This window comes from Perissodus microlepis, chromosome 10, assembly GCF_051167445.1.
Source record: "Perissodus microlepis isolate ML-2025 ecotype Zambia chromosome 10, ASM5116744v1, whole genome shotgun sequence".
NCBI lineage: Eukaryota > Metazoa > Chordata > Actinopteri > Cichliformes > Cichlidae > Perissodus > Perissodus microlepis.
In genome coordinates this window covers 12,519,633-12,538,018 of record NC_140470.1, presented here as the reverse complement: position 1 = coordinate 12,538,018, position 18,386 = coordinate 12,519,633, and the positions used below count along the sequence as shown (strand labels likewise).

Genomic DNA, 18,386 nt, shown 5'->3' with positions numbered 1-18,386 from the left:
ATTTAAAGCTGGGACACTGAACTTAAACTGGGAACTCATAAACAGTTAATTGAATATATTCATATCGCTGTGACTGCTAGAGCCTTCTTGATTAAATTGGCCTCTGTGACCGCAATTTAAACATGTTTTTGTGCTGATTTCTGTTCTGTGGTTATTTTGGGCTGTCTCTTGCTGGGGTAACGTACAATATACAGCCTGTATATGCATAGATGTGCTACGTGTATACATCCAATGCTGATGCATATGATAAAGTCTGGCTCCATCGCTGTACACTTGGAGTAAACATGAGGCCCCTCTGTCTCTTTAAAGGCCGCACCTGCGCAGCTGCCTGGTGCTGATGCTGCAGTGCCCGGGTTATTTTCGGTAAAACAGACGGGGTTACTCGCGTTCAAGCGGGCCCTACATGCCTTACATCACCCCTGAGAGGAAATCAAAACCATTTTTAGCCAATCGCACCTGCCTCTTAATCAGACTAACTTAAAACGAGCTCTCACTCTCTGGTGGCCAGACGAGCAATTTCAGCAAACCAGCCAATTACTCTCTTTCTCAGCCAGACTCATTTTGCTAAGAAGAAGGACCATATTGTTTTTTTCAGACGGTAAGGTTTAGACCTAAATCAGCAGGTTTAAACTTTGGTTCTTTTAATTGAATTATCTGTAGATCATTCTTGGTGTGATGGGGGATAAGTCAGTTCACAAAATAAAGGTGAACCTGCCGTTTTTAGTTCTATATTGATGTTTTGTGTCCCCATAACCAGGTTCGTCTGATAAGACTTGGGTCACATTTAGTTCACCTACATTTATTATTCTATTGTCAAGATTAAAAAAAAAGAAAAAAGACAGAAAAATTTGTTTGCGTAACATAATATTTGTCTTTAGGGAAAGAGATTCTCCCACCCATCTGAAAGAAAAACCCACAGCCACAGGACAGATCATGAATCATCTAGTGTAACCTCCGAGATAACAGTGTTTCTGTATTTATAAAGCACACATTAACCATCATTGATTGTCACATAAAAGCACTTCTGTGTTAGTTTTAAGTTTCAGGATGTGAATGTGAATGTTTAACCTCAACAAAGGTATGTGAGAGTGCCTCGTGACTTTCTGGGACTGGAGTTTGCTTACAAATGTGGGTTAGGCATGCTATAAGTAGTGAGGTGATGTGGTGTTAGACACACACCTGAGATAGAAGATCGCTCGACATGGCACTAAGGACATCAGCTCTGCTCTCTGTGGGCTTTTTCCTCCTGCTGACACGTGGCGCTCTTACAGACACAGATGAAGGTAAATTTTACAGAAGCTTTGATCTTTTGTAGAAGTGCATCATAAATTGTATCACATGTGAATTGCTTTGCGTGCACGATCAGGATCCCTCTCTATCAAACTGTCTGTGGAGAACGAGCAGTCTAACGAGCCTCTCAAGTCCTACTCCAGCAGTGTAGTAAAGGGAGGTGTGCTGCTGGGAGCTCTGAGGAGACTGCACGATGCACAGCACGACTTTAAGTAAGTCCACCCATGACATCCCCTTTAATATAACTGTCTATCATGCTTTATTGCTAAAAAGGAGCCCCGGCTGATTCTCTTACATATTTAAGCTGAGGGTGACCCATTTCTGCTCTTAAAGCCCTGACTGTTTGTGTTGCCAGGTTCACAGTGAAGGAGGACCCAAACTTTGGCCTGTTCTTGGAGAGTGTGAATGGAGTGGCTGGAAATAAGGATGAGAAGACATACTGGGAGATCCTGTCTGAAAGCTCTGGAGAATTCAACAGACTGGATGTGGGTGAGTGTCATCCCCAGAGCTTCACTTCAGCATATCTGAGGACGACTTAATGAGCCATAATGAGACAGGAGATTGGGTTGTCTTTTTCAATTACTGCCTCCTACAGCTATTGTAAAATTATCTGCTCTGACAACATTTGTGCGTGTTTATCTTTTATAGAAGGAGAAGGTGGTGGTACTGCACATTAATAGTGATTTATCTATTAAAGCATGTTTTTTTTCTTTTAGAGAAAGGATGCTACGCCCCATTGTTATTTCTATTAGCTGCTGTTTCTGTTATAATGCTCTGTCAGGCTGTATGTGTGTAAATATCAGTGTTTGTCATCTAAACGTCGTACAGGGATCGGCTGCTACATGCCCAAAGCGGATGAGCACATCGTCTTGAGGTACACCACCTGGAGTCCTCAACAGTGATGCATGCTGAGCAGTAACTCCTCAGGATCACATGTGGAAGGGAATCAGTCCTAAATCTCACACTTGTGATGCACTTTGTGACAAAACAGCGACATCTAGTGGTTTAACCTGTAATGTCGCTTATTAAAGGCAGTGAAAGGAAAAAAAAACCACATTTTGAGTCTGTTTTTCGGTTTCAAAATGAAATCGATTTTAGTTGAGTAAAAAAAAAGACAGAGGAAAAAAATTCTGAAGTCTTTTAATGTGATTTTAAAATAAATAAAACATATAAGCCATTAAATGGGAGCAGAGGTGAAAACTTATTAAATATTTTGTCATATATCTTTTGAAAATCTTTGATTAGTGACTTGCTTTCGCCACACTACTTCTTACCATTTTTTAATTTGGAATTATATCAAGTGTCACAGGCCTGCCTGGAAGCCTAATGCTCAGTAGTTGTTTTGTGAGGAGCGATGGGATGATGGACACGGGGGATGACTGATAATATAATCCAATCAGAATATTATTAGTGCCATCTGTAAAGCTCTGCTTCAGGCCTGCGTGGCTCAGAAATGATCGCTTTAAATGTTAAACCTTTGATTTCAAAGACATGAGTAGTTTTTAATTAATTTCACATTCATACAACTGGCTTGTGATATACATTTCTCAATAAATAACTTGAAAATAAAAGTACACACAGCATGACACCTAAAGTATAAATGCTGTTAACAGATAAGTTCTACACCACTCTCTCTGTTAACTCTGACCCCTGAACAAACATCTTATAACGAGATTAAGGTCTCAGCTCCTTCCAGGACAGATGGGCTGAGAGGAGACGCAAGATGCCAATCTCTTTGGCTTCACTTCCCGCTTTCCTTGTTTCTCTGATTCCCATCCTTATCTGAGGAAAGTAAACATGCGCACGTGTTTGCAGACATCCAAGCTAAATATAGTATGTGATATATATATATATATGTGGACAGGAAATGATGTTGAAAAGCCCAAAAATGGGGTTTAAAATCAGCCAAAGTCGCTTTCTATTTCAAATAATTGCTGAACTTGAATCTAATCTAAACCTCTCAGGCGCCTTTCACTAAATTTGTCCTCCCTTTTGTTTTCTGACCCTCTCTCCGCTTTGCATTCTAAAGAGTGACTTAACACTGGCGTGACAGAAGGATTTGTTCTTGCCATGTAATCCTTTACATACAGAAAGCAGGCAGGCAGGCTTGGAGTGTGTGCCGGAGAGATTAAATTATTGTCCTTAAACACCCAGATTTGTTCTTAAAATTGGATGAAGCAGCAGAAATGCAGCGTGACTCTTTGGTCTACAGCCGGTCTGTGTTTCCTCTTTGTCTGCAGCCTTGTTGCACTGTAAGCATCTCTGTGTTTTAGCCTGCAGACACTTGAAAAAACAAAACAAAAAAAACAAAGCAGATATCATTCCTGAAAGAAGGATGGCAAATTCATGTGTAGAGCAATATTCAAATGTATTTGTACACAGACAGCACCGCAGCATGCTCATTCTGCTTTGCATTTGTCCTGACAATGTGGAGGTGGAAGCAACTCACCACACGAGAAAGCGCAGTCACAAATGCAAGGGACACATTGTGCAAAGAACCGTTTCCAGCCGGTCTCCTTCTTCCTGCAGTTGTCTATCTGAGTGCAGCCTCGTTTGGGTGGGCCGAAGTAGCTCTTACCCACGCAGGTGGAGTTGCATGTCCCACTCAGTTCACTCTCGCTGATTTCAATCTGCCCCTGCTTACACATTCCTAAAAGTCAGGTCAAAGAGCGTAAATGTTGATACTGGGTCAGAAAACCTATTGTTGTTGTTTTGTTGCGGTTTGTGTGGACTCACGTAGGCAGATAGGTTTTGGAGTCCAGAGGCCACTAGGCTGACATGATCTGGTAGAGTTTCCAATAAGCCTGAATCCTGAGCGGCAGGTGTACCTCACCACAGATCCCACCCACCAGTCATTACCATACACTACTCCATTGTAGTCCACATCTGGCCTTCCACAGTTCACTGACACACAGAGAAAAGGAAATGCAGGAAATACAAAGCACAAGACGAAGGTATTTTTAACAAGTGACCTTTTGTTTCTTCGCTCTGATTCTGAGTCTTACCTCTGCACAAGGATTTGTAGCCGAGCCAGCAGCAGCTAGAGTCTCCACAGCGATCTCTCCTCAGCTCCCGGTGCCGCGCTTTACAACCTCCTAAACAAAGCGGGGCTGACCCAGACCAGTATGTGTCATCTATGAAATTCGGCTGGGAAATCGATTCTATCTCACCTGAAGAAGAAAAATACTAAATCATTGGCATCTTAATACGCAAGGATTGGACAAACATTCATGTATGCCATGACTTAGGAACCAGAAAGTTAGTGAAGAATAGCATTACAGTGTCAGAAAAGGAGATCTTACCACTACCTTCCAGCTCTCCATTCCACTCAGGAAACTGAGATATCCCTCTGTGGATGAACCCAAACAACAACAGGAGCAGCAGTATGTAAAATCTCACAGTTCCCATCTCCTGCTGAAGTAGTTTTTCTAAAAAAAATGTTTTAGGTGCACCCAGGAACCAAGTAGAAGCATTATACTACGCCATCACTAGACTATGGAGCCATTAGAATCAGTCCCAGGAGAACCGAGTTCACTCACTGGAGGAAGAGGAAGCAGCGAGAGAGAGTTTAAGTAACGCTTCAACTAAGCTCTGTGTGCTGCCTAATCTTCTGCAAACAGCTAATGCTGTGCACTGTTTATCACTCCACTTGGGCAAAGCTGTGTCACGATTTTGACACCTGATCAAAGGTTTTTATAAGTTTAAAGCAGAAGAGGGATGAAAAAACGACCGTCTCCAAATTGATGAGACGAGTCATGGATAACAGAGGTACTTGTACCTTAAACACAGACGCTTTATCCAATGCATATCATTCACATTAGGTGGATTAACTAAAATATATTAAATATATATAATTATATAGAATATATTGAGAGAAATATAGAAGAACTTTGTTTCGGTCAGCATGAAAAATTGTAATTTTTTTCTGGGTTTTTTTTGTCTTTCTTGTATGAGAAAAGCAGAAAACAAACCTAATGTTGGCCTTGTTGCTTGAAAACAACCTGCTGAAGTTCAAGCAAAGGAAAGAAAGATGATTTAAGCGACTTTGAACATAGCATGGTTGTTGGTGCCAGACGGGCTGGTATGAGTTAAGATAAGATAAGATAAGATAAGATAAGATAAGATAAGATAAGATAAGATAAGATAAGATAAGATAAGATAAGATAAGATAAGACTTTATTGATCCCACAACGGGGAAATTTTTGCGTCACCTCAGCTCAGGTACAGATATATGAAGGAAATACAAAAATACAAATAAGTACAATCAATGAAAAAAAGTAAGATAATATAATACACTATATACAATGGTAGCATACACAGTATGTGATTATGGATATAGTTGGAAATATGGAAGACATAAACTATATAGCTTGGAAGGTCATGGAAGGTCCATTATGCATGAAGTGGTGACCGTGGATGTTCACAGTGTCCAGTGACTTATGACATCGTGATTGAGGAGTGATAGAGTCTAACTGCTGTTGGGATGAATGATCTGCGAAAGCGCTCCTTCCTGCAGCGAGGGTGTTTCAGTCTCTGACTAAAGGAGCTGCTCAGCCCACTCACATACTCACGCAGTGGGTGATGTGGGTTGTTCATGATGGATGTCAGCTTTACTAACATCCTCCCCTCACCAACCACCTCCACAGACTCCAGGGGACATCCCAGCACGGAGCTAGACCTCCGCACCAGTTTGTCAATCCTGCTCCTGTCCCTGTCCGTGCATCCACTCCCCCAGCAGGCCACTGCATAGAAAAGGGCAGATGCTACCACAGTGTCATAGAATGTCCTTAACAGAGTCCTGCAGACTCCGAAGGACCTCAGTCTCCTCAGCAGGTGGAGTCGACTCTGGCCCTTCTTATACAGGACGTCTGTATTTGTAGTCCAGTCCAGTTTATTGTTGAGGTGAACACCCAGGTACTTATAAGAGTCCACTATCTCAATGTCTTTCCCTTGGATGTTCACCGGTGTTGTAGGGGGTGACTTCCTCCTGAAGTCTATGATCATCTCCTTTGTCTTGCCGGCGTTGATTTGGAGTACGTTGGTCTCACACCAGCCAACAAAGTCACTGATGACCCCCCTGTATTCCTGATCATTCCCGTCTGATACGCATCCAATGATGGCTGTATCATCTGAGAACTTCTGTATATGGCAATCGTCCAAATTATAACAGTTCAACCCTTTCTAGAGTTTACAGAAAATGGTTTGAAAGAGAAAATATCCAGAGAACAGTATTTCTCTGGCTGAAAATGTAACTTTATTATTATGCAAAAGAGTATCTCTGAATGCACAACATGACCATCCATGAAGCAGATGGGCTGCAGCAGCAGAAGACCACACTCTGAGCGCCACTCCTGTCTCCTAAGAACAAGAAAAGCAAGCTAAAATTTCACAGGCTCACCAAAATTGAATAACAAAAGACTGAAAAAGCAACGCCTGGTCTGATGAGCCTGGATTTCCATTGTAGCGCATCATGTCACAAAGCTTAAGTCATCTCAAACTGGTTTCTTGAACATGCCCTTAAGTCACCAGATCTCAATCCAATAGAACTCTTTTGAGATGTGGCAGGACGGGAGACTCACATCACGAATGTGCGATGACTGTGTGATGCTATTGTGTCAAACTCTCAGAGAGATGTTTCGAGCACCTTGTGGAATCTAAGCGACAAATAATTAAGGCAGCTGTGAAGGCAGAAGGGGGTCCAAACTGGTACCAACAAGGTGTAACTAATGATGTGGGTGGTGAATGTGGACGTTAACAATACTACAGAGACAACGTTTAGATTTACAGCTCAGTTGAGTTCAGTCAAGACATTTTAGACGATTGAGATGTCAATTATACAGCCGTGTATATCAGTAACAGAGCTGCAGGAGTGCAGTTAGATTTAGCAGGTGGAGCCAAAACAGATGATTGATGATATTACAAAACATAAAAAAATAGACAAAAAGGTTTCACTTGTTTATTCAAGTTTAACTGGGAAAGGTACACACTCTGCGAGATGATAAGGTGAGCCCTCTTAGCTTTAATCCACAGATTCTGTTGAATATTAATGACAACACGACGTCCCGTGACTCATGTTCTTAACCTTTAAAGGTTTCAGCTGATGTATCTCTGAATTTGATTGATTGAGAACCCAGCAGGCAGTGCAACATTAGCCTTCAGCTGTCTCGACAGATTTTACAGCACGAGACACAAACATCTTCTAACTGAAAACAGTTTAAAATTAAGATGCTACACATTAGCAAATAAACACATAAAAAACAGTTTACTTGCCTAATATAGGCTTATATTCAACATGAATCATAACAGTACGTGTTCCTTAATTCAGATGTTATAATTTAAGTAAAGCAGTTCGCTTTCTGTTCAAATCCAAGCCAGGTTTTTGTAGAAGTTCATGAATTCCAAGAAGAGTGTGACTGTGTACTTTGTGCCTGCTCAGGATGTGCATCAAGTCAAAGCACCTCCATCTCCTGTTGCTGAGCAGCATCCTGGAGCTGCAGCATTACAGACTCCTCTCCTGCCTGTGACAGTCCTCCAGTGAGGACATACAGCATGCCCTCTTCCTGTCCGCCTTCCTCAGCGCCGACAGTCGAGCCTGGCTCGTCGATCCTCTGCTCTTCCAGCAGCACCCCTTTCAATTCCACCTGCACCTCTGCAGGAGCTGCTCCTTCCTGCAGCTCCTGACCTTCCGTCGGCTCGCTGCCGCCGTCCTCCTCCGCTTGCCTGTTTTGTCTTTCTCGCATCAACTGCTCGGTCAGCTCCACGCTCTCGTAGCGAATCAGCTGCAGACGCAAGAAACCATCCTCGTGCTCCTTGTACCTGTCAAGAGCGAATAAAGACTTCAAGCGTTGCAATAGCTATTACTGCAGCTGCTTCACTGCAACACTCACCTGAACCTGGGGTGTCCGGACGGCCACTTAAATTGGTGCTTTTTGTGCAGATGGACAGTTAGGTTGTTGCCCCTAGTGAAACACTGGCCGCACACATGGCACTTGTAGCGAGCCACAAAACTCCCCTGGTTATGAAAATAAAACACAATCATCAATGAAAACATCAAAAATCCCTACTTGAACGCAAGTTTAAACAAACACTTCAAAGATCACCTCGTGCTCTCTTTTGTGGTGAATCTTCATGGTGCAAGCAGCTCGAGATGTAAAGCCACAGCCAGGGACGTCACAGTGGAAGGCTGACTCGCTGCTGTGGGTGTCCAGATGTTTGCGCAAGTCGACCAGATTCTTACAGCTGTGAGGTTTTTTTTTTAAAAAACGATGGGAGCAAATGTCATTGTCTGTTTAATAACTTAATCCTTAAATTGGTGAAGTTTCAGGGGTTTGGGTACCTGTACTCGCAGTAGTCACAGCTGTATGGCTTCTCGTTGCTGTGGCGGAACTTGATATGGTTGCGCAGTGAAGAGGGCGACGGGCACGTCATGTCACATAATGGGCATTTGTAGTGGCTCACTGTCCCAATAAAGCAGTGGGGGAAATTAAATTTGTCTATATTAAGACTACAGAGTTGTTTGTTGGCAACAGGATTTCTTCACTCACTCACAACAAAGTGCATCACATGCTCAACAGATCAAAAATAGACACTGTGAAGGACTATTTTTATTTTTGGTTGCGTCAAGCCAAGAAATAGTTGTGAAATGCTTCATTTTAAAACTGGATGCTCTCACTATGAAGCAGAAAAGATCCAGAAAGATGGTGATTAACTCATCTGGCTCACAGTCCATCACAATTCCCGGGTTATTGTAATGTGTGACATGCAGAAATAAAGTCTTAGTGTTAAACACAATCTGAGTGAAGACCTGGTAGATGAACAATGTGTGAAAGTTTCACCTCCAAGAGTATGGAACAGATTTGCTTCATACTCCAGGAGTATCAATTTTTGTGAATTGTGTATGGATGGACACCTCATCATGGCATAAGCTCATGTGTAAAAAAAAAAGCACAATGAAGCCATAACTGACCGTGGGTCCTCATGTGGTCCCTCAGAAGTCTTTCTGTGGCAAAACGTTTGGAGCAGTGTGAGCACTGGAACCTCTGACCTATGTGACACGACACAGATTGTTAGATTATTAAAGGTTTTTTTAACATTACTAAGCTTCATTTCATAAATCTGACAGAATCTACCTTCCATGGCGCTCTGTCGTATGATGTGGTCAAACAGCTTTGTATTGTTGGCATACATCCCACCACAGCCGGGACATGCCACCACCTTTTCCTGAGTGTGGCTGCGCAGGTGCTCTCGCAGCTTAGGACGGCCTTTAGCAGTCGCTTCACAGTCTGAAAATGACAGGCACAAAACCTGGATTCAAAAGTCTGAAATCCTCAGCTCGACACTGAAAATGTACAGCTGTACAATCTTGACTTTACTAACATTTACAGTTGAAAAACAACAAACACTGTAAGCGTACCTTTCCATCCACAGCGTATCGGGATTTCACAGTCTCCTGTAGGTATCTCTATGCACAGGCTGTGCATTTCCACATGGCGATAAAACCACTCAGGGTTTTCATACGGTGGTTGCTTTAACAGATGTGCGTTAAGAGAGTTACAGAGCCACATGTATTATTAGTTTAACTCTACTACACAGATCATTTAAAAACTCAGAAATACTGGGTTCAGGAACACTAACAGAGATCTGAACACAGTTCACAGTGCCATCCACAAAAGCAGGTTAAAGCTTTGTCATGCAAAGAAAAAGCCATTTATGAACATAATCCAAAACACCGCCGTCTTCTCTGGGCCAAACCTCATTTATAATCGAGTGAAGCAAAGCGGAGACCTTTTCTGATGTCAGACGAATTAACATTTGCAATTCTTTTTGGAAAACATGGATGTCATGTTCTCTGGAGTGAACAGTGGAGAGACTAGCCAGCTTGTTTTCAGGCTTCGGTTCAAAACCCTAGACCTCTCACGTTATGAAGTAGCATTAGTGTCTATAGAACTGGCAGCATAAGATTTGGGAAAGCTCCATCAATGCTCAATGTATCTGCTACTCTCGTCTTTCACCAGCAGCAGATACAGCAAACTTACTTCACATTCCTCCCAAAGGCAGACAAAATTATCTGGGATTTCAGGGATGATGTTGCGATTGTGGTAGGCGATGGAGCAGTTGCCGATTTTTGGATGGGCACTGAGAACCTGCTGACCCAGCTGCTTTAGTTTAGTGTGGTAACAGTGAAAGAACACGTGTCGCCGCAACTCTTCAGATCCCTCCACGGAGCAAAAACCACAGTCTCTCCACAGACAGCTTCTCTCCCCTTTGCACAAAAAGTAAAAGAGACTAGATTAGGAGGAATCATCATTTTGGGCAAAGGATCAGTATGACTTATTGATCTGAATGCCTTGTTTATCATCAGGACTTTGGATGTCAGCAAAGTTAAGTAAATTAATCCAATTCAATATCTAGTGGCCAAATGTTAGCTGATGGGTAAAAGCTCTCGTCATTTCTATCGGTGGTCTAGACGTGCAGTAAGCGAGGCCACATTGGTTAAGGCCTATTGAACCAAATCGTTAAAACACGTTCCTGTCCAGCTCCTCACGCTACATCTCCAAAACAAACACCTCAGCTATGGAGGTGCCACACGTACACGAAGCTGCGTTTCACCTCACCCTCTGTTTCTTCTTCCTCCTCCTCCTCTTCCAAAGCACTTAGATGACCCTCCACATGCTTGCAAAAGTTTTCCATCCGATTAAATGATTCCTGGCATGAACCCCACTCACACTCCAGCTTGAGTGCTTTCTTCTGCATTCGCTTGTTAGGAGGCATCTCTTCGAGTCACAACTGGACTAAATGTCAGACGTTTCGTTCCAGGACCGAAGTCGCAAACGCTGTTTGACCATCACCTGACCGCCCAGCAACTAAGCTGCTAGCTTACATTAAACAGTCTCCACGGTGCTGCTGAAACACCAGCAGAGAACTGTTTAATAAGCTAAACGAATAAAAAAGAATAAATTGTTATAAGCTTCACGACAGCGTTAAAAGAGAGCTCGTATTCATCGGAACTGTTCTTTTTCCGTCCACAAACGCGGGCTGTGCAACAACACCGACGTTCCCCTTGAAACAAAGTTTAGTTAAATAGTTCCTACTCAAAATCCCTTTTTGTATTTACAGTTAACAATTGAAACGGTCTTGGGAAGATATTTACAATAAATCTTCATTTTTATTGACATTTATTAGGCATTTATGCTCCTATCATTTTATTTTATACTACTGGACACTGTGTACATTTTAAAGGCAAAAATATTACCTTACTACACGCTTACAATTATGGAAGACCAGAAGAATTCCACACATCAAAATCAAAGTATTTTGTGCTTTAATCATAAGTTTAGTGATGTCTAACTAAAGATTATGAAAAAGTATTTGGTAAAAGATTTTACTAGCGCACATTTCATTGCACAATTCATTAATAAAGCACAAAATGTTCTGTTTTGAGGTGAGTGACTCTTTGGGTCTTCCATGTCAAACAACTCACAACCTGTTCCCGTTAGGGTCGCCACAGCGGATCACCTGCCTCAATCTAACCCTAACACTCTCTTCTGTCTCACCAACCCTCTGCATGTCCTCCCTTTCAGCTATTTGTATACAATGGGTAAACAGGTAATGCAAAATTTTTGGTAAAATGTCTGCACTTCAATTGTATATTGATTGCTTGTGTTACAATCCAGCATGAGAGAGGTAAAACCACACAAACTGTGACTTTGTCCCATTTCTGAACTATAATAGAAGCACTTTAAGCACTATAATTTAGCACACTTTCTCCCAAGTATTAATACAACACAATCTTACATCATCATTTTTCCAGTTTTTATTTGATAATCTGTGCCTTCAATCTCAGTAAACAGTTTTGCACTTGTAATTACATTCCTAAATAAAAAAGTCCAGTGCCAGTTGACTTCACGTTGATGCTCTTTCTGAAACCGTTGGGATGATGCTCAGTCCTAAACAACACGGCTATATATTTGATGAAAGAAAAGCAAAGACGATCAGTTATCTTTAATCGGGATGTGCTTTTTCCACAATCAGGACGTCGTCATGTGACTTCATGACCTCTATTTAATGATCTCCTCACACTTTATTGATGACTACACTCCTTTGATATTTCACTGCTGTTCTTCACAACAATCATTTTGTTGTTGCGACTTTTGTTGAGAGGGAAAAGAAACAACCAAGAAGCACTAAATGAGTTTAATATTCCTACCATAACTGCATTAAAGTGTAAGTAGGCACATTTTCTCTCAACAGCAGATTAAAGCAGTATGTGAACATGTGAATATTTGACCAGTTTTTAGAGGATTTCTACGTTTGCAAGTCAGCGATGTCTGCTACACCAAAGATCAAAACTTGACAGACTTTCTTTTTAAAAACCAAGTATAAAAATATACTTTCAGGGTGAACACGTGGGGTGATTAAGACCCAGTTACAATTCCCTGACTGTAATGACTGAATCCCAGGAGAGCGCTACTGTTGGCATCAAACCATTAGCCGTTCTGCTTGTACACATATATGAAAATGTTGTGGTGAAGTTAAATAAAGCTTTAACCCTTGCTCTGGGTCTTTACTGCAGAAAGAGTCTGAATATGAAAAATGTCAGTGAGGTAGTGGAAACTATTAAAAGGCAAATGAACAGTGAGCCTGTAAAATAGTTCCACAGCAGTATCATATTTTCCTCAGTCAGCACTCCGTCCTCAGTCCCGGTAATCTAGACATCATAGAAGAGACGGACGAGATGATAACGGATCCCAAAAGCCACTGCGCTGCCCATCACCTGAGTGAGACGCAGAAATGAGAGGCGAGTCAAACATTTTATGGCTGACAATATTCAGGCATATGTGGATACTGCAGGTGCTCTGTTATACCTGTATGACGAGCATGATGACTGTGAGAGTTCTCTCGTGGACGGGTCCGAGTACTTTCAGCACCAGGTTTATTAAGGTCATGTTGTTGCACTCAATAAAATCACCATCCCCCTCATGGCCTCTGCGCACCTCGAGCAGCTTTAATAACTCTGCCACCTGTTGAGGATTAAAGGTTTTATTGTTATCAGCCAGTAAACACAGCCCGACGCATGCTAGTGGTCTGCCTCAGCTGTGTGTGTGCGCGTTCATACATGATATCCAAACTTGTGAGTTATTATCAACTTCTCCAATTTTTTAAATTAAGCAAATTAATGTATTGAATTAATTAATCTGATTTTCAGGTTGATACATATGGTTCATTGTCATTTTTTTATGTTGCATGTAACCTGTCCCATGGGCACAATTATTATGTCCCAGATCTAGGTGTGCTACGATGTGCGGTACAACCTGTATGCAGTGCTGTGAAAAACTAAGTTCTCCCTGTGATTCATTACATCGTAGAACTACTTTTAATTGTTTGCTGTATGGCTTTATCAGTCAGTCACATTAATGTAGAAGAATTCTGGCCCACTCTTATTGCTTGTTGCTTTATCTTTCATTTTTCTAGTTTAGATTTGCTGCTGTTCTTGGGATCATTTGGGTCATGCAACAGAACAGACAGCTAAATGTGGCCTCACATTTGGCTCTAGTACACTTTGTTATACAGAGGCATTCATGGCTGACTGAATGACTTCACCGTTACCGTGCGTGACACTTGGAGGAATATCATGCACAGCCATATTTGGCCATATTGCTGTTTTCTTTTTAGTATTATTTCTCTGAAAACTGTATTATGTGATCACGGATTGAATCTGTTGGAACTCGTGAGAAGACTGTAATTGTAGAATGATGGACTTCAATTGTTTGGAAATTACTTTATAGCCCATCTCAGACTGATGGGCAGCAACAATTGCTTCTCTGCCATTAATGCTTATATCTTTCTCTCATTGGCGTTTTGTTTATATGCATCTGAATGCTTCACACCAGCAAACTGCCAACACGTCTGCTTTTATAGAGGCGCTCACACTTGATGATGAACAATTAATCAAGCGCATTTGATCAGCAGCACCTGGCTGCCATTTACCCTGTTATTTTTTTATGGAAGCAGTCAGTGCAGTGAGTATTTTACGGGACTCTGTCATACAGTGTATGAGAAAATGTGTTCTGCGTCACAACCAAGTAATGCGTCTGGGTTTTAATAACGGACGCTGACAGCGCGAGGCAATTGGAGCAGAAACAATCAGCTTCATTGCCCAAAGCAATTAGATAATTATATTCATAAAGATTTCTTCATTTCATCTTATCAAAAGTCTGGATTTGGTGCTTTCCTCTTTGAGTTGTGAACTGCTGATGGGACAAGACCAGCAGCTGACATGATTTACAGATTAGTTTAGGAGAATTTCTATTAAAGCATGGGAATACTCAAACAGAGAATACGCAAAAGAAAAGCTTTACCGTCAAAATGAGGTGGCCTAACTTAGAGAGGTCCTTTGTTTTGAATTTAGAGTAGCTCATCCCCAGCTTGCCATTTTCTGGGTTCAACCTTTAGTTAGAAGGAGCATTGGAAGAAAGAAAAAGTTGAGCAATACACATATCAACAGGGTATAATCGTATATAAATGATGTTCATAATCAGGCAGTCACCTCGGGAGCCGGTGCCTGGGACAGGGGATTATGTGAAACAGCTGTGGTACGGAGTAGACAAAGTTAACCACTTGAGGAATGAAGAACAGCAGCATTGTTTTGCTGAAGTGTCCCAGGATGCCGACTACAGCAAAGGTCATCCCAGCAAAGTAGCAGAAAGTATCTCCCACAAACACAGATGAAGGGTACCTGTGACAAAACAGATTACAATCACCATGCTAGAGGGGGACTTGCGCATATAGCTCTTTGTTTTTGATTGCAGAAAATATATGTTAACTTTCCCGAGTTCGGTAGACTTATCTTACCAGTTGTGGTACATAAGCGCTAATGTGGTGAAGAAGAACGGTATCATGAAGTAGAGGGAGAAAACGTGGTCATCGCGGTAATCTCCTAATAATAAGAAGAAAGCGCAAAGAACCATATGTTACACAAAATATGTCCAGCTTCTGCACACGTGTGACGGGAAACGAAAACGCATACCGCTGAGCTCCAGAAGGTTAAATATGATGATGGAGCCCGAGATAAACAGAGCTTGGCCTGATTCGATCCCGTTGATGCCTGCTAGGATGTTGATGGCGTTTGTGCAGAATACAGCAAGCATTCCCATGTAGACGTAGTACAGGATGCCTGCAGAAGAAATGACGAAACACCATTTAAAGGAAGACTTCAAAGCAGTGAAACAGCGGACAACCACACAACTCACCCAAATCCAAGTGTAGTCCGAGCAGTGCTCTGAAGGGCTTGGGCACCACTATGACAGTGTTGCCAAAGTTGGTAAAATAGACCATGAGCAGTGGCAAGGAAGCCATGGTGGGAAGCAAGAGCTTGTGTCTCCACCGGAGGTTGAGCACATCATCGGCAAAACCAAGGAAGATCATGCAACAGATGGCCAGAAGTGCACCGATGAGCTGTACAAACTGGCAAAAATAACGCACACAAAGGTCAGACGTGAGGTTCAGACTGGAAAGAAACACAGGGTCATTGCACATCAGTGTACTCACCTCATCATGTGGGAAGCCCATGCACTGATCTCCAACAAAGCAGCTGAGGAAAGGCACTGGGATGAAACAGAAAAGGATGATGAGGAAGACAGTCCCACTGATGACTCCTTGAGACTCTGGACTGTAAAGAAAGGGGAGTGAAAAGGAAAACAATTTATTATCATATTTTACTGAATATGTCATTAAGCTGAAAGCCGTGTAGCTAAAAGGACAGACAGGGAGACGACTCACACTTCCTTTTTGGATGTTTTGTTTAGATCCACTCCGTACAGTCTGGCTGATATGAAATGATCTTTGAAAGCCGGAATGAGTTTCAGTGTGGCCAAGCAGCCGAGCACAGACATGAAGCAGTTGATGACCAGCGGAAGGACGGGTATGGGTGACATTATTTCGGGCTTTGGCGAATTGGTTTCTGCCAGATCAAAATCACGTTTGTAGCTATTGTGACGCCGCTTCCCTGCGGGCGGGCGACGGATTGGCTCTGACTGTGATCACCGAGGTACGAGAAACATATCAAGCCATCATTTCAGAACAAAAGGCGTCTCTGTAATTCCACGGTCAAAAAAAATCCACAAGTCTATAAGTCCTCGAGTCACAGTGGTAATCCATACCATCTGTCATTACGACTTGTAAATTTTATTAGCTCTGCATTGCCTGGCTGTCTAAACTCCACGTCTGACATTAGTTCAACCGTTAAGTCACACAACTTACAACAAGATGGGACTTCCGATTGTGGTTTTCAAAATAAAATGTTATTGCCCCATAACGTCTCTTTCTCGAACCCGTTTTTAACGCTAAAATGAGCTCTCAATAGAATAAAATAGCTATTGTGTGTAAGTTTCAATGTTTGCATTATTTACAGAATATCTGAAAATTTGATACGTTTTTGAGAGATTTCTGTATACTTTTATTGTTTGCACTACATTACTACAAACAAATACTAACTTTGACTTCCGACATCTGTATTGACGCGGAAGTGAAGCCTTCTTCTTCGGTACATATTTTTTTCGCACATACGTCATTTGTATGATAAAATTCTGCCACCTGTTGACAAAACAAATGCTTTCTCTCTTCCTCTCTTTTGTATAATGTACATTTTTCTTCTGTTGCTGTTTAGTAATATTGTTGTAGGCTATAGGTTATGTTGCATATATTTATTTCTTCTCTATTCATTTTGATATTATAATAGTAAAACCTTCCCAAGTGAGGGACTTATCTCATCATATTATATCTTTAATCAATACTGAAAATTGATTTCCTACATATATATCTATATACGTATAGATATGTGTGTGTGTGTGTGTGTGTGTGTGTGTGTGTGTGTGTGTGTGTGTGTGTGTGTGTGTGTGTGTGTGTGTGTGTGTGTGTGTGTGTAACAAAAACTCACCTGCTGTTACAAGACACCAAACGGTTTTTGGCTTATTGAAATCTCAGAAAGAGTACGGCCAAAATTAAAGCCTAATGTAGATTAAAAAGCGTTCAGAGCTCAAATCCAAAAATAAAAAAGTGAAGAGTTTATTTGAAACTTTAAATGGCTGAAATTGAGAAAAGCGAATTGGTACTGTCTCTTTAAGAGACAAAGAAAATCTGAGAACATAGAACCAACTACTGTATACTCCAGTAAAGTCATGCTACACACCTTCAGCAGCCACTTTTTATGTATGCATGTTCAAGTGCTTGTTAATCCAAACATCTAATTATCCAATCACGTGTCAGCAACTCAAAGCATTTAAACATGTAGATGTCTGTGAAGGTTCTCAGCCATCCAGGTCATTGTAGTCTAAGGAGCTTGAAAAGAAAAGTGTCTGGACTTCTTTAAGTTGCTTGAAGATGGTGAAGAGTCCCCGATGTAGACATCACGAAGACAGCCTATTGAAGTTCAAACTGAGCATTAGAATAGTGGAAGAAAGGTGATTGAAACTGGTTGTTGGTACCAGATGGGCTGGTCTTCACAGTCTGGATTTCAGTCCAGTAAAGGACATTTTAAGGGAAATCGGGATGAGTGAATGACAAAGCTGCAGCAACTGTGTGGTGCTATTATTTCAATATGAAGAAAAATCTCAGAGAAATGTTTCCAGCACCTTGTTAAACCTGCATCATGAAGAATTAAAGCAGTTCTGAAGGGTTAATTAGTGTTACAATTTAAAAAATGTTTTAAGTGATCTGATTACAGTGAAAATACCACTGCAATGCTGGACAGTTTAAAGGAAAATGAGATAGAAAACAGTACAAACTGTTTTGATGAGTTGTGAGATTCAAGTGATAAGTGCATCAACACAGTAAAAATATCTTCAGTAGTGAAGTATGTGTAGACATAGCAGTGTGTGCAAAAACAATGAGAAAGAAGTAATGTGGGTAGGGTAAATTTGTTACTGATTTGAGAACTGCATTAAGAGGTGTGAGAATGACTTTCCTGATGTGAGAACTGCACCAAAGCCATTGAGATAAAGTGGCATTAAGGGAAGTGAGAAATCTGTAGCTCTGAATGACAAAAGAGCTAAAAACTGTTCTGATGAACTGTGAGATTCAGATGAGATTCGACACAATAC

At 41.5% G+C, this 18,386-nt stretch overlaps 4 protein-coding genes across 4 annotated transcripts; 1 reads left to right on the top strand and 3 right to left on the bottom strand.

Moving 5' to 3' along the window:
* The first annotated feature begins 355 nt into the window (after positions 1–355).
* Positions 356–2,446, top strand: LOC146378932 (cobalamin binding intrinsic factor-like). Its single transcript, XM_084942163.1, has 4 exons — positions 356–1,283; positions 1,367–1,502; positions 1,646–1,779; positions 2,119–2,446. Exons 1-4 carry the CDS (start codon positions 1,202–1,204, stop codon positions 2,190–2,192), a joined length of 426 nt encoding a protein of 141 aa, XP_084798289.1. The 5' UTR covers positions 356–1,201; the 3' UTR covers positions 2,193–2,446.
* A 2-nt stretch (positions 2,447–2,448) lies between these two features.
* On the bottom strand, positions 2,449–4,926 carry LOC146378931 (C4b-binding protein). Its single transcript, XM_084942164.1, has 5 exons — positions 4,593–4,926; positions 4,296–4,460; positions 4,027–4,194; positions 3,740–3,940; positions 2,449–3,573 (listed from the first exon to the last, which is right to left on the bottom strand). The coding sequence occupies exons 1-5, from the start codon at positions 4,696–4,698 to the stop codon at positions 3,560–3,562; spliced, it is 654 nt and encodes a 217-aa protein (XP_084798290.1). The 5' UTR covers positions 4,699–4,926; the 3' UTR covers positions 2,449–3,559.
* Positions 4,927–7,232: 2,306 nt separating this feature from the next.
* On the bottom strand, positions 7,233–11,337 carry hinfp (histone H4 transcription factor). The gene is made up of 9 exons (XM_084942099.1): positions 10,905–11,337; positions 10,326–10,552; positions 9,704–9,815; positions 9,420–9,572; positions 9,257–9,334; positions 8,627–8,747; positions 8,391–8,529; positions 8,178–8,302; positions 7,233–8,106 (listed from the first exon to the last, which is right to left on the bottom strand). The coding sequence occupies exons 1-9, from the start codon at positions 11,059–11,061 to the stop codon at positions 7,740–7,742; spliced, it is 1,479 nt and encodes a 492-aa protein (XP_084798225.1). The 5' UTR covers positions 11,062–11,337; the 3' UTR covers positions 7,233–7,739.
* Positions 11,338–12,088: 751 nt separating this feature from the next.
* dpagt1 (dolichyl-phosphate (UDP-N-acetylglucosamine) N-acetylglucosaminephosphotransferase 1 (GlcNAc-1-P transferase)) lies at positions 12,089–16,559 on the bottom strand. The gene is made up of 9 exons (XM_084942098.1): positions 16,069–16,559; positions 15,838–15,958; positions 15,540–15,753; positions 15,317–15,463; positions 15,142–15,226; positions 14,837–15,025; positions 14,649–14,736; positions 13,155–13,310; positions 12,089–13,063 (listed from the first exon to the last, which is right to left on the bottom strand). The coding sequence occupies exons 1-9, from the start codon at positions 16,221–16,223 to the stop codon at positions 12,998–13,000; spliced, it is 1,221 nt and encodes a 406-aa protein (XP_084798224.1). The 5' UTR covers positions 16,224–16,559; the 3' UTR covers positions 12,089–12,997.
* Positions 16,560–18,386: the final 1,827 nt, after the last annotated feature.

What these genes read in the sequence shown, in the direction of transcription:
- LOC146378932 (XM_084942163.1), top strand. Translation starts at nt 1,202, where the DNA reads ATGGCACTAAGGACATCAGCTCTGCTCTCTGTGGGCTTTTTCCTCCTG. An exon ending in TCTTACAGACACAGATGAAG is followed by an intron (nt 1,284 to 1,366) that starts GTAAATTTTACA and finishes GTGCACGATCAG; the next exon opens with GATCCCTCTCTATCAAACTG. An exon ending in ATTCAACAGACTGGATGTGG is followed by an intron (nt 1,780 to 2,118) that starts GTGAGTGTCATC and finishes AACGTCGTACAG; the next exon opens with GGATCGGCTGCTACATGCCC.
- LOC146378931 (XM_084942164.1), bottom strand. Translation starts at nt 4,698, where the DNA reads ATGGGAACTGTGAGATTTTACATACTGCTGCTCCTGTTGTTGTTTGGG. An exon ending in TGGAGAGCTGGAAGGTAGTG is followed by an intron (nt 4,461 to 4,592) that starts GTAAGATCTCCT and finishes TTTCTTCTTCAG; the next exon opens with GTGAGATAGAATCGATTTCC. An exon ending in TCCAAAACCTATCTGCCTAC is followed by an intron (nt 3,941 to 4,026) that starts GTGAGTCCACAC and finishes CCTGACTTTTAG; the next exon opens with GAATGTGTAAGCAGGGGCAG.
- hinfp (XM_084942099.1), bottom strand. Translation starts at nt 11,061, where the DNA reads ATGCCTCCTAACAAGCGAATGCAGAAGAAAGCACTCAAGCTGGAGTGT. An exon ending in GGACCACATGAGGACCCACG is followed by an intron (nt 8,748 to 9,256) that starts GTCAGTTATGGC and finishes TTATTGGGACAG; the next exon opens with TGAGCCACTACAAATGCCCA. An exon ending in TGTGACTACTGCGAGTACAG is followed by an intron (nt 8,530 to 8,626) that starts GTACCCAAACCC and finishes AAAACCTCACAG; the next exon opens with CTGTAAGAATCTGGTCGACT.
- dpagt1 (XM_084942098.1), bottom strand. Translation starts at nt 16,223, where the DNA reads ATGTCACCCATACCCGTCCTTCCGCTGGTCATCAACTGCTTCATGTCT. An exon ending in TGGGCTTCCCACATGATGAG is followed by an intron (nt 15,754 to 15,837) that starts GTGAGTACACTG and finishes TATTTTTGCCAG; the next exon opens with TTTGTACAGCTCATCGGTGC. An exon ending in CCCAGGCACCGGCTCCCGAG is followed by an intron (nt 14,737 to 14,836) that starts GTGACTGCCTGA and finishes TTCTAACTAAAG; the next exon opens with GTTGAACCCAGAAAATGGCA.